This window comes from Phocoena phocoena, chromosome 7 (assembly GCF_963924675.1).
Source record: "Phocoena phocoena chromosome 7, mPhoPho1.1, whole genome shotgun sequence".
Classification (NCBI taxonomy): Eukaryota; Metazoa; Chordata; class Mammalia; order Artiodactyla; family Phocoenidae; genus Phocoena; species Phocoena phocoena.
This window is the reverse complement of record NC_089225.1, coordinates 115262146-115287856: the sequence shown is the minus strand read 5'-3', so window position 1 is coordinate 115287856 and position 25711 is coordinate 115262146. Positions and strand designations below refer to the sequence as shown.

The window sequence follows — 25711 nt, the reverse complement described above, 5'->3', positions numbered from 1 at the left end:
GCATCCACCCCTGCTGGGAGCGGGCCTTGCGGGCCTTTCCTGCAGCCTGTTCACGCCCAGAGCCACCTAGAAATTCCAAGGCACAGACTTAGCATAGCCTTCGCCCCCAGTGAATGCTCTGCCCACGGCCTGTTCACCTCCCTGTGGGCCTCCTCCCTATATCCACCTGTCTCAGGACTCTGCCTCTGTACTCTGCATGCTGAGCAGTTTCTTCTCATTTTTCTCCCAGTTCCTTGATTCTCTCCTCGTCTGTGTCCAGACTACAACTGATCCTGTCAAGTGACTTGTTCCTTTCTCAAACTTCCTTTTGGCTCTCTTTCAACTGGATGACATCTTTCTTCCTTGCAGCTAAGTGTGACAATGAGATAGAACAGGAAATTATTGGAATGTGCTTTGGGGAAGGTTCTGTAATATGGGACCAGGTAACCAGGGAAAGTCCAACTTTTCCCATTCCACTTTCACCTTCTCTGTTCATCAGTGCAGAGGTGATGGCTGGCACTCCTGCAGCCACCTTAGACCATGAGGTGACCTTGCAGATGGAAACCACATGCTGAGACCCTGAATCCTTGAGGGCAGTTGGAGTCACAATACCACTTCAGGGTCGCCTACCTCTGGATTTCTTCTTCAAGAGAGAAATAAACTTCTAGCAGCCATTTTCTGGGAGTTTTTTGGTTATCACCCAGCCAATCATAGCAATTCTAAGGTCCTGAATTTTGCTGGTCAGTCCGGGGCCATTGTGTATATGTGGGCACACATGCTGTCCTGTCACATGCCCGTGCAGGGGGATGAGGGGATGGCTGTAGCCCTGGCCCAAGGAGCCCCCACCGAGCTCTCCCTCTCCGGTAGCCCCTCCAGGCACAGTGGCCCCGGCTGTGCCTGCACCGTGCTGGGCGTGGGCACCTTCGCTCTGCCCAGACCGGACCACAGCCCTGTACACCAGGCCACCCTGCAGGCCTCTCCACTCCGAGACCACCAACTGTCTCTGACTCTGGAGGAGAGTCTTGGAATCATGACTCACCACCCCCCGCCCTGGAAAATAACCTTTGGGTGATGAGACGGACCCTTTCAAAATGGAAGGAGCCTGTCGCCTCCAACCTTTCTCAGGACCTCCTCAGTCTGGCCCAGAGCCTGTTCCAAAGGCCCAGGTGCAGACCCCGGGGAAGTCAGCCTCCACGTACCTCTATCCGTCTGCCCATTTATGTGCTCCCCAAACCCACGAGCCAAGCCCCCTGCAAAAACTACTTACAGGGTCAGCTAACAAATTCTTCAGGCATAAATATCCCCTCCTTTTGACCAGAGAAACGATGGGCGAAGCAAAACGCACGCACCACTCCGTACGTGATTCCTGGGTTGTGCGGCGTGTCCTGGAACCACGGGTCCGGCTGTGTGACTGTGCAGCCCGTAGGTGGGGTGGGAGAAGCCCTTCCTCGGAGCTGGTGCGAGGATGCTGGCACCGCTAAGGACAGGCTCTAAGAACAAGGCTCATAGCCACGCCCTCTGCCTCTATGCTGCCCTCCACCTTCTAACCTATGACAGCCTCCCTGGGGCACTGATGACCCCAGTCTGGGGTGGGGTATGGGTGGAGAGTGGTGTCAGGAAACCAGGTACCATTTCTACACGATCGCCCCCCTGAGGGAGACGCTGAGGCCCCTCTCCCCATGGACACTCTCTGGCCTCCTCCCTCACACTCACTGCCCTGATCGGAGGGCAGGGGCAGCCCTCACACTGGGGGCTTCCAGGTGGAGCATGTGAAAGCAGACCTTCTGCAGCCCAGGTGAGACACGAGGACAGTCTCCTGCAGGAGTGTCTGTCACCCTCTTGGCCTGGCTGGCTCCCCTGAAGCCCCTCACTGCGACCCTGGACAAGGGAACTGCCCCATTGGACCGGGGGTGGGGAGGGGGAGGGTGGCAGAGGCAGGACAGCACAGCAGGGAGGCCTCAAAGCTGGCAGCCAGGTCAGGGTCAAGGGGTCACAGGGTCCAGCACGAGGCCAGCCGGCTGATTGGCTTTGCTCTGTCAACAGGGCCCCACCTTGTGTGTCTGGGCAGGAGAGGTTGAGACAGACAGGCAGACAGACAGACAAGAAGAGAGACTTGGGCAGAAGCGTGGTGCTCAGCCCGTGCTGGGCTCACCTCAGCCCCCTAGACCTCAGCAGAGGGGGTGCAGCTTCAGGAACATGGGCCATTCCCCGAACCGCAGGCCGTGTGGCCCCCCAGGAGGCCCGAGCCCAAGCACGCTGTCGAGGTGTGTGTCCGGGGCCTGCAGGCAGCAGGAGGGGGTCCTGGCCAGCAGCTGGGACAGCAGCCCCCACCCAGCCGGTTCTGTTCCTAAAGGCACTTCCCGCTGTCCCAAGTTCCAGCATCCAGCCCAGCTGCTGCCAAGCGAGGGGCCGGCACCTCCACCAGGTCCCGCAAGGAGCCGTGACATCAGGCAACGGAGGAGAAGGACAAGGGATGCAGGCGAGGGGGCACCTTCTGAGTGAGCCGGCACAGGCTGGGCAGAGGGGACCCAGCCCTCCAAGTTGAGGACAGCCTGCCCAGAGGGCAGCAGCTCTTGCATGTCTACGGGGGCAGCTGCACGTCCACCCAGGTCAGGCTGGCACCGGAGCCCGTGGGGCAGCAGCTCAGCTGCCTGGGCGACCAGCCAGCAAGAAGCGTGAATGACACCCAGTGGGAGAGGCCAGGGAAGTGTTCACACACGTGTACTACACACACACCCATAAACACACAACACACACATACCTATGCACACACAAACACACCACACACATATACACATAACAAATACCAATCCATGTATAAGCACATGAACAGGTACCGGTGAGCACACACCAAACACACAAACATGCGAACACACACCATACACAAAACACACAAACATGTGAGCACACACCACACACAAAACACATAAACACGCGAACACACACCACACACAAAACACATAAACACGCAAACACACACCACACACAAAACACATAAACATGTGAGCACACACCACACACAAAACACATAAACATGTGAGCACACACCACACACAAAACACATAAACATGTGAGCACACACAAAACACATAAACATGCGAACACACACCACACACAAAACACATAAACACGCGAACACACACCACACACAAAACACATAAACACGCGAACACACACCACACACAAAACACATAAACACGCGAGCACACACCGCACACAAAACACATAAACATGTGAGCACACACCATACACATAAACACGCGAACACACACCACACACAAAACACATAAACATGTGAGCACACACCATACACACACCTGCACATGAATACACACACACACCTACAAACCCACACACACACACATGAACACATACACCCAAACACACACTTTTGGAAATTTAAAATATAAATTTGCATTTAAACTCCCAACAGCATTCTAGAAAGTTTAGAAATGAGGGGGTAAAAATCTGGGAACCCACCACCTTAACAAACAAGCCAACTATTATTCTTGTGTACAATAAATGGTGAAAATATTTTGTCCCTATTTTTTAATTTGATTCTTAAATTGGGCAGATAAATTAGGCGCTCTTTTTTAACTTCTGGGAAATGCTTCAGAAACAGGATAGAGCAAAAAGTTTGTATTTGCAATCGCTATTAACCATTTCCTGTTCCAACCTCAGACTAGCTGTGAATCCACCGCCTCCCGGGCTGTGCGGCATCATTTCCACCGTGCACCTCCCAGTCTGGGTCAGAGGTCACTGACGCCACCGCTCTCCAGCCCCTCGGAAGCAGTTTCAGGACGATCCTCCCACTTGCTGTGTTTCTCCTGTGAATGGAAACGTCCCTCCGGCTCTGGTGGTGCCTCAGGAGCACGGGAGGCCCCTCTCCCCCACTCTCCCTCCGCTCCTGTCCGGCTGTGCGTGTCACCTCGGCCGGCACACCTGGAAACTCTTGGGCCCCTCTTCTCAAGGTAGAAGGGTGGGTGGCCCGAGTAGGGAAACTTCCCCAGGCTCCTAAGAGCTAGACCCTGTGTCCTCAGTGTCCGCTTTGCTGAGAACCTTCTGGGCCGTTGGCTTCCTTCCCTGGGCTTCTGCAGTCGGTCGGGCAGGAAGCAGCCGGCAGCCTGATGGACTGGGTAGAGGTGGGGTGCCCCACAGACACAGAACACACACACCGCAGCACCTTGCACCCAGCCACCCATGGATCCCAGGACCAAAGCTGCTGCTCACCCAGGCCCTGCACATGGGATCCTCCCAGCGGGACCACCCCAAACTAGATCCACCCAGTGCACCTCAGCAGAGAAGAGCCAAGTGTGCCACCTGCCACGGACTACATGCGGGCACAGCGACGATCCCAGTGGAGACAAACGCATGCGTGGACCACCGTCCATGGGATCGTGCAGCATGAGAGACCCACCCCGCGGGCCACTGCCGGGCCATCCCACTGTGTGCTTTGTGGAGACAAAAGTATATGCTGGAGGATGGACCAGTGGATGCAGGGTGAGAGCGGAAGGGAGATGGGTGTGGCTCAGAGAGGCACAGGGTGTCCCGTGGTGACGGACCTTGGCGTCATCTCAGAGGGCTGGATGCCAGGGCTGTCACATGGCTACATCGTACAGCACTAAACACACACAAGTCAGTGAACTAAAACAAGGCCCTCTGCACTCCTTTGCTGGGCCGCACCCATGGCAGCATCCTGGTTGTAATAGCAGATGGCAGTTGTGCAAAATGTTATCACTGAGAGAGACTCGGCCCCATGTGCAGAGCCAGCTCTGTTATCCTCACAACTGGGAGCACACCTGCGATCACCTCAATGACAATGACACACAGCTGTCGTCACTGGAAAGCCCGCTGAACTGGGGGTCCCCTGTTGGCTCTGATGAACCCAGTCCAGCGCCTGGTCATGTGAGAGGGTAATAGGTGGGACCAGGGGAACGGAGGCCCTGGCTGGGACCCCGGCTGGAATCTCCCAAACCTGAAGGGGTGAAATAAGGACGCAGGACAGAGAGGACAGGGCCAAACATCAGGGGACACAGAAAGGAGACAGATGGAGCCCTGACCTTCCCTCTTCCCTCCATCCAGGGAGCCTATTCTGTCCCTAATGAAGGATGGTGAGGGAAGGGGACAGGTGGGCACAGTGTGTGGGGTGGGCACGGTGTGTGTGGTGGGCACGGTGTGTGTGGGGGGGACAGTGTGTGTGGTGGGGACGGTGTGTGTGTGGTGTGACAGCATGTGTTTGGATGGGGATGTTTGGGGGAGAGTGAGCTGATAAGCACGGGGGAGCTGACTTTGGGGGGCCAGCACCCCGGAGGCTCTGGGGCTCTTACCCCATCCCTCACTTGCCTGCGTCCCTCCCTGGCTCTGACCCAGTTGCCCTGCTGGTCCTGCCGACCCCAGGCCATGTGCACCGCCCCCCCCACATCCACAGTCTCTGGGCGCCTTTCAGACTCCTGAGTCTGGGCCCCCCCCCCCAGCCCACAGCCCCAGGGGTGTCAGCGGGGCAGGGGTTAAGAGGCTGGAGGGAGGGGAAAATCAGGAGGGGAGAGGAAGGGAAGGGGGGAGAGGAAGGGAAGGGGGGAGAGGAAGAGAATGGGGGGAAAGGAAGGGAAGGGGGGGAGAGGAAGGGAATGGGGGGAGAGGAAGGGAATGGGGGGAGAGGAAAGGAAGGGGGGAGAGGAAGGGAAGTGGGGAGAGGAAGGGAAGGGGGGAGGAAGGGAAGGGGGAGAGGAAGGGAAGTAGGAAGAGGAAGGGAAGGGGGAGAGGAAGGGAAGGGGGCAGAGGAAGAGAATGGGGGGAGAGGAAGAGAAGGGGGGAGAGGAAAGGAAGGGGGGAGAGGAAGGGAAGGGGGAGAGAGGAAGGGAAGGGGGGAGAGGAAGGGAAGGGGGAGAGAGGAAGGGAATGGGGGGAGAGGAAGGCAAGGGGGGAGAGGAAGGCAAGGGGGGAGAGGAAGGGAAGGGGGGAGAGGAAGGGAATGGGGGGAGAGGAAGGCAAGGGGGGAGAGGAAGGCAAGGGGGAGAGGAAGGGAATGGGGGGAGAGGAAGGCAAGGGGGGACAGGAAGGGAAGGGGGAGAGAGGAAGGGAAGGGGGAGAAGGGGGAGGGACAGAGGGTGAGGGAGGGAGGTGGGCGGGCGAGGAAGGGCCTGCATCGCCCTTTGTGGACACCGTCTGAGCTCTCGCAGATGGAACTGAGGTGAGGGGTAGTGAGGAGACCCCCCACCATGGTCGGACAACACCTCCCAGCTCAGAGCACACCCCCACCCTCCAGCCCAGCCTCATCCAGCCCTGGTCCTCAGAGGAGAGCTGAGTCCCCCAGGACAGAGCCTCAGGGCCCCAGTGTGAGTGCCACATGCCTCACGGGGACAGGGTCAGCAGCGAGCAAAGTGCTGGGTGCCTGGCGGCCCTGGGCTGACAGGAGCCCCCCCAGGGCTGCAGCCCCCCAAAGGGAGGCCAGGGGGGAGGGTTTGCCAGGAGATGCCTGTCTGCGTGGGGTGTCACAGGGGTCAGCTGCGGCCACTCTCTCCCATACCAGCCACCTGAGCCATCTGGCCAGCTTCCCCCGCTACGCTCGAGGCTCGGCTCGGAGCGCACCTGGTCGGCAGGGACCCCTCCCACGCTCCAGGCCTTGCCATGCTGGGGCCTCAGCAGCTGAGGCTTGGGGAGTGGCCCTCTGTTTGCCGCTGAAGCCTCCTCCGCCCGCGGCGTGCCCGAGACATCGTCTTTGATGCTCTTTTCCCACCGTTTCAGCTTTCTTTAATGTTTTCCCTTCACAACGAACCCTGAGTGTCTCAGAGCCGGAGCTGAACAGCAGCTGTCAGGCGGTTTCAGTCTCTGTCATCTTAGCCGATGAGACCTACACATTGCGCCACTAATATCAGCAGTTTCATTTTTCCTGTTTTCCATTCATTAGAACAAAACGCTTAGAGCGAAATGCGGTGAATAATCCAATCACTTCACAAATGTTCCGGCTGTGTGGGGCGGGGGGGGGGGGGGGCGGGGGGGGGGCGGGGGGGGTCACGGACCCCAGGACCTCCCCCAGCCTGAGGCAAGTCAGTCCTGGAAGGTGAGGTCTGCATTACCCATCAAGCCCCAGCACTGGAGGGGCTCAGGAAGCTGCTGATAGTGGAAAGATCTGGAAACGCGGCCGCCCCCAGCCCCGACGCCCCTCAGCACAGGGCTAGCAGGGCCACCATGGGGGCAGGGAGGGGCCCCTGGGTAGGACAAAAGGGAAAGGGTCTTAGGTGGGCCTGGAGGAAAGGCCCCAGACCCTCACTGCCCACTGGGGGCAGCAGTGTGACCACTGCCCACAGCCCTCGGGGTGGCGGGGGCGGGCGGTAGAGGCCTTGCCCAGCAGTGGCAGAGCGTGGTGCTCCAAACACTGAGGCTCCAGGGACCTAAGTCCAGAGAGGGCAGAGGGACAGCTGGGGAAGGGGAGCAGAGAAGACCCTGCACCCCCTCCCAGCGGACCCACAGCCTCCGGAAGAGTCAACAACAAACACAGAGAAAAGAAGTGCCCGGGATGGAGGCGCCCCTCCCCCACAGTGGGAGGAAGGGGGCCAAACCCACCTCCCCCTCCACCTGCCTCCGTCTCTCTGTTTCTCTTTCCCTCTCTCTCACCTCGTCTCTGTGCAAAGCATCTCTCTCCCTCCCACCAGCTCCCTGCCCAAGGGCAGTAGGAGGAAGGGGGAGCAGGGACTTGGGGCGTGGCCCTGCGACCTGACCCGGACACGTTCCTTTCCTCCTGCACTTCTGCAAGCAGTGGAGGAGACAGCATGCCGGGCGGGCTGGCGCTCCGGGCATGGGGACCCCGCGGGCACTGTGGCCACTCGTCTGGGCCGTGCTGCAGCTGGGCTGGCAGCCAGGATGGCTCCTAGGTATGTGGGTCGGGGCTGGGTGGCGGGGCGTCAGACTGGGCAAAGACCTCCGGTTCTCAGTCTCTGGCGGGGGTGTGGGGGGAACCAGGTGCCTGAGGCCCAGCACGGCCCCTGACAGGGCGCTGTGTGGCTTTGGGCAGGTGAAGGGCCCTCTCTGGGCTCTGGCTCCTAACCCACTCCCCTCACCTGGTGGTGAGTCCCTTCCTTGCTTGTGAGCAGGCAGGAGTATCCCAGCTCTTCCTGGGAGTCCCGAGGGATGGGCAAGCTCATGGCCCTCTCCGTAGGATGAAAGGGCTGGGCGGCCAGAGCCCCAGACCTCGGCCCCACTTGTGTTTTCCTGGGGGGAAGGGACTGACTGCTTCCATGAGGGCACAGGCTGGGTGGCCTGGAGATGTTTCTCCAATTATGTCAAAAGCGCAACAGTTCCAGTAAAGACCCATCCCATCGTAGGCCTGGGATGACCCCCACCTGGGCCTCTGGACGAGATGCCCTGGAGCACAGCGCCCGGGCACATCCGGGAGCATCCACAGCAGGTTCTGGAGAGGGTCCCGGCCCCAAGCCCCTCAGTACGGGCTGTCCCCTAGGCAGGCCCTGCAGGCCCATGGCCAAAGCGGTGGTCAGGGAGAGGCCCCTCCTGGCTGCCCTGCCCTCATCCACTGTGCCCAGTGCTGCCCTGATGGGAAGGGTTCCCCAGCCAGACCCAGGGCCTGTCCTCTAGACCTCGCTGGGCTCAGGGGTCAAGGGCCCTAGAAGGGCCAAGCCGAGGTGAGGCTGCCTGATCCCCACTGGCTGCCAGTCTTGGATTCTGTGCCCAGAGGCCCTCAGTTGTCTCTGCCCAGCCGGGCCTACTCAGCACCTGCTCAGCGCCCAGGTCGCCCTGCTTTTTCCCCACACCTGGCCTCACTCTCAGGATGGACGGAGGAAACTCACGGCTGCAGTCAGTGGTCCAAGAGCCTGTGGCCAAAAGGTGCCCTGTGGGGAGGCTTGCGGAGCCCAGTCATGGCATGCGGTGGAGACGGGGTGCGGGTGGAGACAGGGTGCGTGTCATCCCGGGAGGAGGAACTGAGGCCCGGGGGTTCGGGGGGCGCTGTGACTTGCCCTCGCCACCCACTCCCCACCAGGGCCCCTTCCCAAAGCAGGGGAAGATCAAAACGTGAAAGGGGCCGGCCTTGAGTTCCAACTGAAGCCGACACTGGTGAGCTTTGTGCCCTCAGGCAGGTCCCTTAACCTCTCTGAGCTGCGGTTTTCCCACCTGCAGTTTGCTGATAATAATGCCTGCTTTATAGCGTCATGAGAATTCGATCTTATAAGAACTGTCTGGCCCAGTCTATGACACATTTTTTTAAGTCAGATATGTGTTAATTTTTTCAACGTACAAACTTGAAAAATATTTGAAAGATACAGAAAAGTTACCGAAACACAGCAGTGAACACCCTCACCCAGAGTCTTCAATTTGGTAACCCTGGCACATTGGCTTTCTGTGTTAGTTTGCGGGGGCTGCCGTAGCAAACTCCCACACCAGGCGGGCGGCTGGAACCACAGAAGCTTATGGGCCGGCGGTTCTGGAGGCTGGAAGTCGGACCTCGGTGTCACGGGGTCCCTTCCTCCCCAGGCTGCGAGTAAGACGTGGTTCCAGGCCTCTCCCAGCTGCAGGCGGTGGTGACGATGCTTGGTGTCCCTCGGCCTGTGGACACGTCACCCCAGCTCTGCTCCGTGTCACACGGCGTCCTCCCGTGTGTGGAGCTGTCCACGCGTCCCCTTTTCCCCAGTAAGGACACGGTCGTGTCGGGTTAGGGGCCGCCAACCCCACACCTCATCTCAGTGGATCACATCAGCAAAGACCCTGTTCCCAATAAGGTCACATTCCGGGGTGCTGCTGAACGCGGGTATTTGGGGGCCGGCGCAGCCCACAGCCCTCTCCATCCGTGCACCGCTGGTCACCTGAGCGTTAGTCACAGACTCTCCTAATGCCCGGGATGGTGGCTGACGCAGTCCCACAGATCAGATGCCCTTGCGTCCCGAGCCTGCCGTCTGGCTGGACTCTTTCCCTGACGGAGCCGAGTCCAGACCCTCAGCTTCAGCCGGACGCCACTGTCCTCAGCCTCCTCTGACCTACAGCAGGCATTTTTGTTTGTTTGCTTGTTTTTAATCAAACCTCAATTTTATTTTAGATATGGAAATCCTCAGAATTAGGAGTTTTTGAGGTGTAATCGGCATAGCATTATATTAGTTTCAGGCACACAGTGTATTTGTATTTGTATATATTCCAAAATGGTCACCTCAATAGGCCCAGCTAATATCATCACCATATACAGTTACCAGATTTTTTTCTTGTGAAAAGAACTATCCAGATCCACTTTCCTAGCTACTTTCAAATACGCAACACAGAATTATTAGCTCTAGTCACCATGCCGCACGTCACACCCCAAGGACTTATTTATTTTATGCCTGGAAGTTTGTACCTTTTGACCACCTTCACCCATTTCCCCAGCCCCTACCTCTGGAAACTGCCGATCTGTTCTCTGTATCCATGAGCTCAGTTTTTGTCTCGTTTTGTTTTTTGGGTTTTTTTTTAGATTCCACATATAAGTGAAATCATACAGTATTTGTCTTTCTCTGCCTGACTTACTTCAGGCAGAGAAAGACAAATATTCTCTAGGTCCATCCAAGCTGTCTCAAGTGGCAAGATTTCATTCTCTTTTATGGCTGAGTAGTATTCCATTGTATATATACCACATCTTCTTTATCCATTCCTCTGTCGATGGGCACTGAGGTCGCTTCCATATCTCGGCAATTGTGAATAGTGCTGCAGTGAACATTGGGGTGTATGTATCTTTTAAATTAGTGTTTTCATTTTCTTCAGACAATACTAAGAAGTGAAATTGCTGGATCACATGGTAGTTCTGTGTTTAGTTTTTTTTGTTTGTTTTTTTTTTTTGCGTTACGTGGGCCTCTCACTGCTGTGGCCTCTCCCGTTGCGGAGCACTGGCTCCGGACGCGCAGGCTCAGCGGCCATGGCTCACGGGCCCAGCCGCTCCGCGGCATGTGGGATCTTCCCGGACCGGGGCACGAACCCGTGTCCCCTGCATTGGCAGGCGGACTCTCAACCACTGCGCCACCAGGGAAGCCCCTGTGTTTAGTTTTTAAGGAACCTCCGTAGTGTTCCAACAGCATCTGTGCCAGTTTCCATTCCCTTTTCTCCACGTCTTCTTCACCACTTGTTATCTCTAGACTTCTTGACGAGGCCATTCCGACGGGCGTGAGGTGATACCTCATTGTGGTTTTTACTTGCATTTCCCTGATGATCAGTGATGTTGAGCATCTCTCTTTTCATGTGTCTGTTGGCCATCAGCATGTCTTCTTTGGAAAAATGTCTCTTCAGGTCCTCTGCCCACTTTTTAATCAGATTGTTTGGTTTTTTGCTATTAAGTTGTAAGAGTTTTTTATATACTTTGGATATCAACCCCTTATCAGATATATGATTTGCAAGTATTTTCTCCCATTCACTATGCTGCCTTTTCATTTTTTGATGGTGTCCTTTGCTGTGCAGAAGCTTTTTAGCTTGATGTAGCCCCACCTGTCTGTGTCTGCTTTTGTTGCCGCTGCTGGCATTCCTGAAGGAGCCAGGCCAGGTGTGCAAGCACCTGCCACCTGGGTGTGTGTCATAGACACGATGGTCCTTCTTGGGGCACCCATCGGAGATCCGTCGTACGGGGTCGCTCCCTCTGGGTCCACTGCAAAGCACGGTAGTGGTGGGAGGAAGGTGCTCTTCTCCCTTCGGGATGAATCAGAGACCTGAGGTAGGGACCCAGCAGTCCGCTGGGCAATGCTTTCAGCACCCACAGGTGGGTGTTGCCTAAATCAGGTGTTAGATGGTAGCTGTGAAATGTGGTCTCTAAGGCCGCCCTGAGCCCATGCCAGGCCTCCATCCACGGGAGCCGGGCCGGTGCCACCTTGGTGCTCACAGTGTGCCCCACACCCAGGCACCCCCCCAGGGTCTCTCCCTCCTGACCCTGCTGAGGCTCAGCGGCTCTCTCCTCAACCCACTCCCCAAACAGAAAAACAAGCCTGGAGACCCCTCACTGACATTCCATTATTACATAAATAGACAACATTTAAATTTTCAATTACTCAAACAACATAAGAAAAGATGCATAGACATTCATCCTGCAGGGATAAAGGGAGACCCCAGGACTCGGGAAGAAGCTCTGTTAGCAGCATCCCAGGCCAAGGCTGATGTAGAGGGATGTGGGTAATACAGGAGCCCAGGCCCCACCTGGCTCTCCCGCCTGTTCCCAGCGCCATCTCAGCCCTGAGGTCTCCGGCCCCACACTCCCTCTGCTCTGCTTCCCGTGATGCTTCTGGGCTCTCGTTCCAGGGAACCCATCTTTCTCCATCTGGGGGGGCCTCTGAGTGCCCCGTGAGGGTCCCCCCTGTGGCCCTGCACGCTGGCCGGGCCGCCGGGAGCCCCTGACAGCCAGGCACCCTGTGCCTTTGGGGAGGCGGGTGCTTCCTGGTCAGTGTTGGCTCCCGAGCGGCCCTGGGTGATGGGCTGCCCCCTCCCACACTACCCCGCGGACACTGCCCTTGACCTGTGTCCCAGGCCGGCCCCCCAGCAGCTGCATCCAGCCCCTGCCTCTGCCCACACTGTGAGGGTCCGGGGGGACGGGGGGGGAACAGGCATCCAGGTAGGGCTGTGCTGGGGGAGGGGTCTGAGGGGCAGCAGGGAAGCCATGCAGAGAACCAGGCCAGGGACCTACGTAGCCCAGGGTCCCAGCTACTCAGGTCCAGATTCTGTGAGAGTCCCACAGAGAGCAAGCAGGTAGACAAGAGACTCAAATGGCCACCAGTTCAGGCTGGCGGATGGGGGTGGTGGTGAGGGCCTGCACTGAAGACGAGCAGGGCCCCCGTCCATGCAGGGCTCGTCAGCAAAGGTCCCCACAGGCGTTCATGGGGGCCCTGATGGAGGGGCCTGTGCAGGAAGGGAGGCTTCCCCAGGGGGCTCACTCGAGGCCTTGGCAGGTGGGAAAGGGGGGGTGGCGTGGACACAGGACGGCTGGGAGCACAGTCTGGAGGGCACCACCCAGAACAGGGGCTCCTGGTGTACCTGTGAGGCGTCCTGGGTCTCCGGACCCAGATGCGGGCTCGCTGCGGGTGGGAGCCCGGGGGTGGGGGGTGCCCAAGGGCCTTGTGCAGAGCAGGGCTCTTGGATCCGGTGCACCATCGCCACCGCGCGACTTTGACCAAATCTGTGTCCAGCTCGTACCGAAGCGGCGGCAGGGCGGTGGCGGGGGAGCAGATGCGGGCCCCGCGGGGCAGTGGGCCTGGCTGAGCGGGGAGGCCCGGCCGCCCTCAGGCCGCCCCGGCCTCCCCGCTGCCCCCGCCCCTCCTTGCCAGTGGGACGGGCCTCCACAGAGATGCGAAGACAACCGCCAGTCCTGCACAGAGCTGCCCCTCCACAGGGGCTGGGTTCCCCCGGCCTGGAGGAGCGGGCAGGGGGCTGAGGGGGGCTGGGTCTTGGGGGGGCAGCCTCAGGCCTGCCCCTGTGTGCATATCAGGGGCCACTGCGCAAGCTCCCAGCATGAGCCGTCCGCAGGGGCTAAAGCACCGGGTGTGGGTTTGGCCACATGTGGGTCCCACCCGGGGCCCCTCCCTGCGACCCGGGCCATCACGTCAGCCTGGACTCTGTGTGGGGTGCTGCCCCACCCCCAACCCTCCAGCCAGCGAGCTGGGTGTGAGGGCGTGCACACCCGTGCGTGCGTGTGCCAACGTGAGCTGCGTGTGTGTGTCGGCGAGGCGGGCCCCTGCACGTGGCGGGGCATCCCCAGGTGGGGCCTGGCAGGCAACGGCTGGCCTTGTCTGGGGCGATGGCCCGGCTGGCCTCTGGGCACCAGTCCCCAGTCGTGGCACGCCCAGTCAGCAGTGCCCACAGGGAGAGTGGAGGGGGCGCTCCCAGCTCTGAGCTGGTCCTGAGCTGGAGCCTGACGGGGCTGGGTTCTCCGTGGGACGCCCGCACCAGCCCAGCCCGGCCTCCCAGTTACCCTCCCCCTCCCCCTGCGCAGGGAGCGTGCGGGTCAGGCCTGCGGGGGACTGGCAACTGGGACTCAAGGAGGGAGAGGGTGAAGGCCCTTAAACCACCACTGCGGAGGGGGAAAAGCGAGGGCCTGGAGGTCAGAGCCAGATCGCAGCCTGGCCCCAGGTCTCAGTCCCACCCCGGAGCGGCCCGTGAGAGGAGAGCACCCGTCCCCAGAAGCACTGCACAACCTTCCCATCAGACAGGCCCTGGGAGAGTGGGCGGGGAGGGTCTGGTGGGCGGTCCCCATACCCCTTCCGCACACCCGCCCACTGCTCCTCTCTCCACCCCTCAGATGCCCCCAGCAGGCCCTGGAGCCCCCTCACCTTCTCCCCGGCCCGGCTCACTGTGCCCGAGGGAGCGAACGCCACCTTCACCTGCAGCTTCTCCAGCAAGCCCGAGCACTTCGTCCTCAACTGGTACCGCATGAGCCCCAGCAACCAGACGGACAAGCTGGCCGCCTTCCCCGAGGACCGCAGCCAGCCTGGCCGGGACCGGCGCTTCCACGTCACGCCGCTGCCCGGCGGGCGACACTTCCACATGAGCGTCATGGCCGCCCAGCGCAATGACAGCGGCGTCTACTTCTGCGGGGCCATCTACCTGCCCCCCAAGACGCAGATCAACGAGAGCCGGCCTGCGGAGCTCACGGTGACAGGTGAGGGCGTCAGACCCGAGGGCAGGGGTGAGCGGGGCGGGGTCTGGGCAGCCAGCAGGAGCAGCCTCAGCCATGGGGCATCGTGGGCAGGGGTTGCCAGGCTCCATTCCAGGGCTCCGTCCCACACCCAGGACCACGGCGACCCACGGCCCTGGCTCTGCGTGACTGGAAGCACCCCCAGACCCACCTGTCCTTGAGGGAGAGGCCGGTGGCGGGCGCCTCTCAGGATGAGCTCGTGCTCGGAAGCTGTGCCGGGGTGCAGGCCTGGGCGAGACTGGTCAGTGCAGGTCTAGGACTCGCAGAGGGCAGGGCCCTGGGTCCCCGGCTCTGACTCCCGTCCTGTTGCCCCTGCAGAGGGAGTCCTGGAGCTGCCCACAGAGCGCCCCAGCCCCCCACCCAGGCCCGAAGGCCAGTTACAGGGCCTGGTCGCCAGCGTCACAAGCGTCCTGCTGGGAACTCTGCTGCTGCTGCTGCTGACCTGGGTCCTGGCAGCCGTCTTCCTCTGGGCCACTCGGGGTAAGGCCGCGCCAGTCCCCACAGGCGCAGCCCCCAGTCTCCCTCCCTTCACCCCTCCCCTACTCCTACCCCCTCCGTGTCCCCCCACAGGGAGGGGCCAGACTGGGCTTCCCAGGGTCTGTGGTCCCCTCACAACCCCTGTGCCTGCTCTCAGGAGGGGTGTGAGGCAGGGGAGTGGGGAGGGCAGCCCCCCCGCAAGGCTGAGGCACCTCAGGCTGCACCTCAGGCTGCAGGACACTGAAAGCTCTATTAACCGCTGGGCGCCCAAGGTGAAAGCCACAGCCACCGCAGGCCTGGAGCCCCCGGCTTTGCCCCACCGCCTGGAGACCGCTGAGGACACCCTACCTCTTGAGTGGGGTAGGGGTGCAGCCCAACTGAGAGCAAAGCCCCTGTGAGAGGTCATCGCTCCAGGGAATCGCTCTTTCCGCCTTTAAATATTTTTGAGAACGTGCGGGGATCACTGATGATGCGCCCGCTGTGTGTGCTGCGGCAGCCGAGCGGGCGCTGGGCACTGGGCTGGGCCGCACGTGAGGCCTGGAAGCCAGGCGGGCCCCTGGGGACCAGACAACCCAGGTCCTTTCCCAGGGACCCCTGAGACCCCCGCCACGACAGCAGGGCCTCGGGGCTCCCTGACTCGTGTGCTTCTCTGCAGAGGGCTGCGCGCGCAGGAGCGAAGACCAGCCTCCGGTGAGCGTCCTTCCCTTGGCTGTGCCGTCGCCGCGGCCGCACCTCCGTGGGGGGGCGGGGCGACTGCCGGGGGCGGGGCGACTGCCCGGGGTGGGCGGCCTCAGAGCAGCCACGCCCCTCGCGCGCCACCGCTGCGTGTCTGAGGTTGGGTGGCCAGCCCTGCCCTGCTGTGCGCGCGCGTTTGTGTGTGTGTGTGTGTGTGTGTGTGTGTGTGTGTGTGTGTGTGTGTGCGCGCGCGCGCGCGCGCGCGCACGTGTCGGCCCCTCGGAGACCGACGACCCGTCCCTCCCTCTCTCCCCAAGAAGGAGGGCTCCTCCACCGGGCCTGCGTGCACCGTGGACTACGGGGAGCTGGACTTCCAGTGGCGAGAGAAGACCCCGGAGCCCCCGGCCCCCTGTGTCCCGGAGCAGACCGAGTACGCCACCATCGTCTTCCCGGGCAGGCCGGGCTCCCCAAGCCGCAGGGCTTCCGCAGACAGCCCGCAGGGGCCCCGGCCTCTGAGGACTGAGGACGGGCACTGCTCCTGGCCCCTCTGACCGGCTTCCTCGGCTGGCCCGAGTCCTTCAGACCCTCCGCCAAGAGCCAGGGGGACACCTTCCCTAGAAGAGCACAGAGTGGTAGGGCCGCCCAGGAGGTGAGCCTGTCCAAGGGTGACCACGCCCACCCCTGCCAGCACCTGCCAGCCCTGCCCGGCTCCATGGGCAGGGGAAGGAGCCTCACCCCGGACTCCAGACCCAGGCTCAGGCTGAGCTGGACAGAGCCTCCCTCCTACACACGCCAGCTACCTCCCAGGAGGGCCTGGTGCCTGGACATAGGGGCCCGCGGGTCCCGGTTGGAGACTCCGCCTTGGAGCAGGCCTGGTAGGTCCAGCACGGATCCCTCGTGGGGCGCACGGGGAAATGCACAAGGTCAGGACTCCCCTGGGGCCTCGTGTTCCCCCAGGCCTGGAAGAGAGCTCCTGGCAGCGGTGGGGCCCCTCCACCCTCACGTGTGCCCAGGCCCGTCATGCAGCCCAGGAAACAGGCAATGAAGGGGAGCTGGCGGAGCTGGAGTCACGCCGCCTAGGCCATCTTGGGGGCCCTGGTGTCCCCCGTGTATCCCCACTTCTCCTTGGCGCCCATTCACAGTGCTACTTAAAGGGGCCTCCGCCGGGCTCCCTCCAGGGCACTGGGGCAGGTGCGGGGCCCCCTCGGCAGGGACCCCTCCGACGGAGCCGCCACTACCCGTGGCCTGCACACAACGTCCGGGGCAGCTGGATGTGGGGGACTCTGAGGCACGTGTCCCTTCTAGGGGTCCACGCACACTTCCTTGCTCTGTTACACTGTAATTAAAGAGTGATGAAAGCTCTAAGAAAGGCGCTGAGGGCTTCCCTGGTGGCGCAGTTGTTGAGAGTCCGCCTGCCAATGCAGGGGACACAGGTTCGTGTCCCCGGTCCGGGAAGATACCACATGCCGCGGAGCGGCTGGGCCCGTGAGCCATGGCCGCTGAGCCTGCGCGTCCGGAGCCTGTGCTCCGCGGCGGGAGAGGCCACAACAGTGAGAGGCCCGCGTACCGCGGAAAAAAAAAAAAAAAAGGGCGCCGAGTTTTCCTGCTCACTCATTGGACACCGGCCTGAAGAAGGAGGATGCGCCAGCCTGCCCGGCCTGGCCCTCACTATCCCAGAAACACACTGGCCCTTCAAGGCCCCTCCTCTCCGTCCCCACCACACTCACGCCCACAGCCTGAAACCCCTCCGACTTCAGGGGGCCACCGGGTACCGCCCCCCCAGAAGCCCTTTCCGGGCTCCACGCCCCTGGGTCCCCTGAACCTGGCACAGGACGTCCCCAACTGAGCAGCTGTGCCTGAATGTCCTGCCCCAGCCCCACGTGTCCCACACCAGGCCGGCGGGGGGATGGAGCGGGCAGGCAAGCGAGTGGGCTGCCGCAGACTATGAGTGAGCAGGTGCCAGGCTGCTGGGGGGCTGGCATCTGTGGGGAAACCCAGTCCCTTCCCCTCTACAAACTGGAGATGGTTCAGTCCCCCAGGGAGGGGATGCACTGCCACCACACAGGTCATCGGCTCTTGTCCCTGACTACCGTGACAGACACCCCCAACCTTGCCCCCACCCCACCCCCGGCAGTGAGCCTCGTCCAAACCCGCAGGTGCTGGGAGCACAGCAACCCCCACCAGCTCCTCAGCCCTCGAGCCCACACCCTGTGCCTGCCATCCTGGAGACTGTTCCACGCAGAGGGAGAGTCACCGGGTCTGGGACACTGGAGGGAACACTGCTGGCAAATTTTGCAGACGACGCGGGCTTTTGTGCCTGGAAAACCCAGGAGGTTCTGTGGGGAAACTGCTATGGCAACAGGAAAATCTAGTCCAGGAGCAGCTGTAAAATTAACATCCCGAAATAAATGGCTTCCGTACATCCAACGGTAACCACTTAGAAGAAAAAGTGATAGCGAATATTCCGCCTATGATAGCAACAGAAAAGCTTGCGTGTCCAAGGCGTAGATTTAGTGAGAAAAGCACGAACCCGCAGGAGGAGAGCAGAGTACCGGCGTGGCCTGGTGATCTGGGGAGGATGCCTCGACGCCATCGAGACATCAGTTCTTCCTAATTCTACAAATTTAATACGATCCCTGTAAAAACCCACATTTCTGCAACCGTAAAGTTCATCTGGAAAAATAAACAGGCAAGTAACAGCCAAGAAAACCAGGAAAGGAAAGTGAAAGAAGAGCAGCTTTATCAGATCTAGTGCTGATGATCATTAAAACAGTGGCGTTAGCATATGAAAAGGCAGGAAGAGAGCCAATGAGTGGGGAACCATAGACTTCCTAGGTGGTGCTGGGACAGCACAGCTATTTGGAAAGTATAGTATAGTAAGGTAGATACGTCCCTCCTACCCTGTGCTTGCATCAATCCCAACCCTATGAGACACAGGAGAAAAACCTACCAGAACTTCACAGGGATGCCGGCTCACCCTAGGTGCCATGGAAGAGAAGATGGGGAAATTCAGCTGTGTAACTTGGGGAAAACCCTGTAGCACAGCAAAAACATCATCACGAGCAGACTGGGGAAGGAATTTGCAATATCACGCAGAAGGCTAGTGCTCCAATTATAGACAGGTCTAAAGTCGGGGGGACAGCAAGGTCAGAGTTGCAATGGAAAAGCGAGCCAGAGAAATGATGGACTGTTCACGCACACGCCTCCCACATGTTGTATGCACACATGTCCCTTAAACAGGGAAAGGATGCTTATTTTCACTCAAAATAAGGAAACTGCAGACGAACTGAACAGCCACACCTATTCACCAGCCAACTCGGAAAGCTTGACTACACCCTGGGCGAGGATGCTGGGAAGCGGCTGCTTTAGCACTTAGTGGAGCGTTTGCCCTTCACTCCTGAGCCCCACCTGTGCAACACCTCCCCGGGGCACTGGCGGAAACAGGAAGCACACGGGGTTCGCTGTGCTGGACCTGATGGCTGAAGGTAGGGAGGCCCTGGGGTGGCAGGAGCGGGGGCCCCGCCCGGACTCTGGGTGAACTGGCTCCTGGGCGGCCGCCAGCCCTCAGGTGTGTGCAGGAGGGATGGAGACACTCGGCCCCGGAGCACGGAACCAGGTTGGGGTCCGGTCAAGAGACAAGGGGGCAATCTGAGCATCAAAACTGCCAAAATTAACATGAAAAATCTAATTGATTCACACACTCTGAGCAAGTTTAAAAGACCACGAGCTCACACTGATACTGGAAAAAATTTTTTAAGATGAAAGATCAGGGAGGGAAGGAAGTGGCCTCAGGTGTGCTGGCAGTGCCGGCCGCCCTGGCAGCCGCGCTCAGATAAGAAGTGAGACCGAGAGCGACACTCAGCACTTTGCATCCGCCTTCCCGTAAGGCGGCCCCTGCCACCTGCCGCCTGTCGCCTCTCACTTTTTCCGTTCCCCTGCTCTGCCCCAGCCGCGTGTGTCACCGGCCTGGTGGGGCGTCGCGCCCACCCCCCGCCCACACCCGTTCCAGCGGGTCAGTCTCTGCATCAGCCTCTGTGCATCTCACGGAGCCACAGCGTCGGGGAGGGGGGAGAGGGGGAGGGCGGGTCTCAGGGCTCCCTGCTCCCAGCCTGAGACCCCGGCAGCCCACCAGGTTCCAGGTGCTCCCTAGGCGAGCCCCACCCTGGCAGCCCCTCTGCCCAGCGGAACACCCCCTCGGGCCACCTGTGCCCTCCCGGTCCCTGGCTGCTGTGCTGGGAAGTGGGGGTGGCCAGACACCTCACCATAGGAGTCCGAGGTCCCACAAGCCTGTGGGATGGGAGGGGGGCGCTGTGGCCAAGGCCTCCTGGCAGCAGAGGGACTCAGGTCTCAAAGTGAGCCCAGCCTTGGGAACAGGGAAGCGGGCCTGCCGTGCGGCGCCTGGGCTCTCAGCCCTTGTGGATTGGTGGTCTGATGTGGACGGATGCCCCTATGGTCTGAGTGAGGTTCCTGAGTGTTTGGAGACTTCAGAATGTGGGGACCCCCCTGTGAGTGACCAAGGCGGTGCAGGGGACCCTTCCCGGGGGTCCTGTACCTCGACCCGGTCGGGCTGCCCCATCCGCTGGGGGGTGGCCTGTGTTCCTGGCTCCTGAGCCCACGACTTGGGTGGGCAGGGGTGGCGGGGGCTCCCCACAGCCCTTGCCTCCCGCGGTTTGGGGTGCCATGGGCTTGCCGCAGGTCAGGGCCGCCTCTGAGAGCCACTTTAGGGGAAAGATGTGTCACCTCCCCAAAGCCCTGCTTCTCGGGCCCCGTTATCTGAGCATCACAAGGCGCTCGGCTGCTGGGCCCTCGGGCGGGAAGAGGCTCTGGGCCAAGGCACCCACACGTCCAGGCAGATGGCGCCCAGCCTCACATCCGCCCCGAGGGGCGCCGGCCCCCGGTGGCCTGCCCGGTGGGCACAGAGCCACATCTAAGAGCCCCCCAGCCGTTTTGACTTCTCCCAGCCAGGGGTCCCAGTGGGGGTCGTAGCGCCTCTAGACTCAGCTCCTGTTGGTCCTTTGGGCAAAATGGGGCTGGCCCAAGGGCATGGCCTGAGGGCGGGGCCTGAGGGCGGGGGGCGGGGCCTCAGGCACGCGCGTACCAGCGTCCCACCGACTCACGGCGGCAAAATCCATGATTGTTTTCTGTTTTTATCTCAGTCTGAATTCCGAAAATATACTATCAAATGCTATTATTCAGCCATTTAAAACCTTAACTAATTAATTTTAAAAATTCTGTCCATACACATTCATAGCAGCATTATTCACAGTATAGCCACAAGATGGAAGCAACCCGCGCCCATCAACTGATGCAGGATAAACAGAGTGTGGTCCGTCCGTACGACAGAGTTTATTCAGCCCCAAAAAGGAAGGAAATTCTGAGTCATGCTGCACTGTGAATGAACCTTAGGGACACGACGGTCGTGAAATAAGCCAGACACAAGGGGATGGACACCTATGATTCCCTTATAAGAGGCACTTAGGTAGTCAAATCATACAGAGAGTAGAATGGAGGGTGTCAACAGCTGGGGAGAGGGGTTGCGAAGTTAGTGTTCAGTGGGGACAGTGTCAGTTTAGGAAGATGAAAATGGGGCTGGGGTAGAGAATGGTCATGGCCACAGCTGTGGCAAGTCAGAGAGGCTGGAGAGCCGGGCGAGCTGAGGTGCGGCTGGAATCTGAGCTGTCAAGGGCAGAATCCCCTCTTCCTCAGGGAAGCTCAGCCTTTTCTCATAAGGCCTTCAACTGGTTGGGGGAGGCCCCCACGTTATAAAGGATAACGTGCTTTACTCAAAGTCTGCGGATTTAAATGTTAATCTCATCTAAAAATAGCTCTGTGGGCAGCCTCCCTCCTTCCCACCTTCCAAACACTCTTGAGAGATGGCACAGGGTTTGCAGACTAAAGAAGACCACGGCCCCGCCCCAGCCCACGTTCATCACAGTTTTATTCTCGGTGCCGCTCTGAGCGCACAGAACCTCTCCCTTCTTCCCTGTTACAGACACTGCCCGGGAAGGACCCTGGCCAACCCCCCCACGCCCCTCCCCTGTGGGTCCACACCAGGACAGGTGTAAGCACAAGCTCACGGTCACCTGGGGAGGGCAGGACGGGCCGCCGTGCACCCATCAAACTGGAAAAAGGAAAAAGGCAAACAGCGTGCAAGAAAACAGCCTTCTCACTTGTATGGATAGCTTGTGAATCACTGCTCCTTTTAAGAGAATAGTCTGCTGTTATCTACTAGAATAAAACACTGCCGAGATTTGTGCTGTCACCCCACAGTTGAGAATCCATCCTGTGGAAATCGGTCTTGGTTTGTAAAGACAGATGTTAAAAGATGTGCACTGCAGCTCTGGTTGCAGCGCAATAATAATAATAATAGAAGCCATCTGAGTGTCCCCAGCAAGGAAATGCTGGGCGGCCCATGTACGTCGATGCTCTAGAACACATCGTGCAGTTACTAAGAAAGCATGAGCTAGGATGTGAGTCTTGAAAGGCATCTGTGTTGTTGTCTGGACTCCGCAGGAAATGGACCCCAGGATGGAGGTTTGCAGCTGGGGGCATTGGGGTGAGGGAAGTGGCCGTGAGCCACACCAGACCACAGCGACGAGCCTCGCCCGCAGGGCACGCGGCCCGGCCAAGCACTGCTGCACTCGGGTGGTCAGCGGCAGGACCACAGCCATGCGACTATTTTACCCTGGTGCAAAGGGAAACACGTCCATGTATGTTCCCATTTATTTCCTCTTGTATGAACCTTGGGAGGGGAGCAGGCTGCTGTCACCTTTAGGGGCAGAATGGGGTGGGCCGAGACTCTGGACTGACTAATTAAAACAAGCACTTGTGGCCACTGAAATTGTTTTAATGACACACAGCGGAAAACATTCAAAAGACTCAATGTGGGAGCCACCAAATGGACTGCAAGCTGGTCTCTACCCCGAACTGTGGGATCAGCACAGGCCGCTGAGCCTCAACTTCCACATCTGGGAAATGGACATAATACCTGCTTCACAGGGGCTTTGACTTATTAAAGGGAATGGAGGGCACAAAGCATGTGACACACAGGAGACCTTCTGTTAAGTATTTTATCCTTTCCCCTCTGCGCACATACAGAAACGGAGCACAGTACCGAAGCAGAGAGAGGGACGGAGGAGAGAGACAGCGCGGAGGAGGGAGGGAGGGAGACCCAGAGAGACAGAGACAGAGAGAGATGGGGGAGGGAGGGAGGGAGGAAAAGCCAGATAGACAGACAGAAAAACAGAGACAGAGACAGAGAGACATGGGGGGAGGGAGGGAGGGAGGGAAAGCTAGACAGACAGAGACAGACAGACAGAGAGACATAAAGACAGAGACAGACAGAGACAGAGGAGGGAGGCGATGACTGCAGCCAATCAGTCACAGCAAAGACAGAAGTAGTGAGTTGGAAGAAAAGTCTAAGAGTGAAGCACAGAGACAGAAAATGATGGAAAACACACGGAAGAGAGCAAGAAGCATCCAGTGAGAATGGTAGCGTTCAGGAACTCGGGTCCCAGAAACTCTGGAATGGGATTAGGCAGCCAGTGTCGCCTGTTGGCGTCTCCCGCGGCCACTGGAACTGACTTGCTTACAGCAGCACAAACTCATCCCCCTTCAGCTCTGAAATGGGTCTCACTGTGCTGAAGTCACGGTGTCCACAGGGCCAGTTCCTTTTGGAGGCCCCGGGGGAGAATCCGCTCGCTGCCTTTTCCAGATTCCAGGGGTCACTGCATCCCTTGGCTCCAGGCCCCTCACCCATCCTCAAGCCCAGCATCGTAACACCGGCTCTCCCCTCTGACCCTCTGTCCCCCTTCTAAGTGCCAGCCCACCCAGATAACCCAGGACAATCCACCATCAGAAGACCCTTAACTTAATCACGGCTGCGAGGTCCCTTTCTCATGAAGATCACACACTCACAGGTTCCGGGGGTTAGGATGCCAACACCTTCGGGAGCCTGTATTCTGTCTACCAGACATCACGTCTGTTTCACATTTCCTTGGAGGTCCTGCCAGTCCAGTAAAACAAGGAAAGGAAACAAAAGGAACAGCATTGGAGAGGATACAACGCAAGGGGCAGTCTGCACTAGACTGTTTGCAGTGCAATAATAGTAATAATTATTATTGTTAGAACCCCCAGCAAGGCCCCACCCGGCCTGGGGAAAGCACCACAGGCTCACGGCAGAGCCTGGGGAAATGCCCAGGGGCTGGTCCATCACGTTGGACCCGGGGAAGGAAGGAGGAGGCTGGGAGAGCCCAGGGCCATCCCAGAGGGCCTGGGGGGTCAGATCAGCCTGTGGGGCAGTGGGAGTAGGGGGCAGAGGAGCGGCTCCTGTGGGGTCAGGCTGGGCCGCACCTGAGGACCAGTGGCCCCGGAGGCTGGATAGTGGGGCACTGCTCGAGGTACAGTCACCCAGGACCAGGGAAGCCAGGGCCACAGGCCCCAGCAAGGTTGACCCCTGCAGGCCAGCAGCTGGATCCAGGCCCGGAGAGCGGGGAGGGCCTTCCCTAGCTCAGCTGCCCCCTACAGCAGCAAGCACCAGGTGCCCTGAGCCCTCGGGGACCAGCCAGAGCAGGTGCAGGTGGCGACAGGCCTCGGGGGTGGGTGAGGATGGTTTTAGGAGGGGGCCTGAGCTGCCCTGAGCCCAGGGACTCTCCCCACACCCTCCCTCCCTGCCTGGGGGTGGGTCACACCTGGGGAAGCCCTAACCCAGAGCCCTCAGCCGCGGCCTAGACCATGAGGAACCAGGATGGGGCCCCGAGGAAGCCACAGCTCTGGGATGGACCCAGTCACCGAAGGCTGGCTCTGCTCGCTTCAGAGACCTCACTCCACGGCTGGCCTGCGTGGGGTGCTCGATGGAGGGACTCGCCCCGGCCCGCTGGGAGCCCCGTGGCGGGAGGAGCCTGCGCAGGCTGCAGGTGCAGGAGTGAGGGGCTGGCGCCTGCCTGCTGTGCCCGCCAGGACTCCAGCCGGTGTCACAGTCCCCACACAGGGACAGCCGGGACCTGCCCTGGCTGGCGCTGGCCCTCCCCAAGGTGGGCCAGCAGCGCTTTCCCGAAGTTCCACAAACAGGGCAGCCTGAGTAACAGGTGTCTGTCCCCTCCCAGTTCTGGAGCCAGAAGCCCCACGTCAAGGAGTCCCAGGGCTGCGCTTCCTCCCCAGGATCCAGGGAGGGTCCTCCTGCCTCTTCCCTTCTGGGGGCTCCAGGTGTCCGTGGGCCTGTGGGCACGTCCCTCCAGTCCCGGGCTCCATCTTCACATGACTTCTCCCTGACGGCCCTTTTCTCTTATAAGGACACTCACTCCTGCCTGACTTAGAACCCAGCCTAACCCAGGATGGTCTCCTCTCAGTCCTAACCTTAATTACATCTGCAAAGACCCTACCTCCAAACAGGTCACAATCTGAGGTTCCAGGTGGAATTTAGGGAACAATAATCACCCAGTCTGGAAGTGAGTACAGGACACTGCCGTACACACCTGTGACCTCTGGGCCTCTGGAAAGCCCCACCTGCCCGTCTTTGCCGGTTTCTGTGGCTTAAACCTGAAAACAGAAGAGCGGACTCAAGCCACTGCCCAAAAGCCCCAGGTAGAAGGGCTGTCCTTACGGGGGACTGAGGCGGCCTGGGGGTGGGGGGGTGCCTGGAGCCCAGTGGTGACCCCTGAATGGTGGCCACCCCTGCAGGGACGGCTGGCAGTGAAAGAGAGCAATAAGCGGGGGCGGGGGGGTGTCTCCCGGCTCCCAGGGGACTGGCTGTTCTGAGTTCCCTGGGGACCCTTGGGCCTCCACTGCTCAGAGCCTTCCTGCACGTCCCCACCCTTGGGGAAGACCATGTAAGATGTCATGCTGTTCCGGAATGCAGGCTAAGGAGGTGACAGAAACTGGGGCCATCCAGGGACACCCCAGAGATGCTCATCACGCATGACCGGCAACTGGGGAAACTGACCAGCC

At 59.8% G+C, this 25711-nt stretch overlaps 1 protein-coding gene across 2 annotated transcripts; it reads left to right on the top strand.

Annotated features, from left to right (window-relative positions):
* The first annotated feature begins 7774 nt into the window (after window positions 1-7774).
* PDCD1 (programmed cell death 1) lies at window positions 7775-16317 on the top strand. 2 transcript variants are annotated; one of them, XM_065880638.1, is made up of 5 exons: window positions 7775-7850; window positions 14219-14578; window positions 14933-15094; window positions 15747-15781; window positions 16084-16317. In XM_065880638.1, the coding sequence occupies exons 1-5, from the start codon at window positions 7775-7777 to the stop codon at window positions 16315-16317; spliced, it is 867 nt and encodes a 288-aa protein (XP_065736710.1). The 2 variants fall into 2 exon arrangements, with proteins under 2 accessions (XP_065736710.1, XP_065736708.1); XM_065880636.1 differs by lacking the exon at window positions 15747-15781 and having other exon boundaries at window positions 14933-15097; window positions 16043-16317.
* Window positions 16318-25711: the final 9394 nt, after the last annotated feature.

Bases quoted from the DNA above. Each gene is read 5' to 3' on its own strand.
- PDCD1 (XM_065880636.1), top strand. From the start codon at position 7,775: ATGGGGACCCCGCGGGCACTGTGGCCACTCGTCTGGGCCGTGCTGCAG. The intron at 14,579-14,932 runs GTGAGGGCGTCA...TTGCCCCTGCAG, and splicing joins TGCGGAGCTCACGGTGACAG to AGGGAGTCCTGGAGCTGCCC. The intron at 15,098-16,042 runs AGGCCGCGCCAG...GCACGTGTCGGC, and splicing joins CCTCTGGGCCACTCGGGGTA to CCCTCGGAGACCGACGACCC.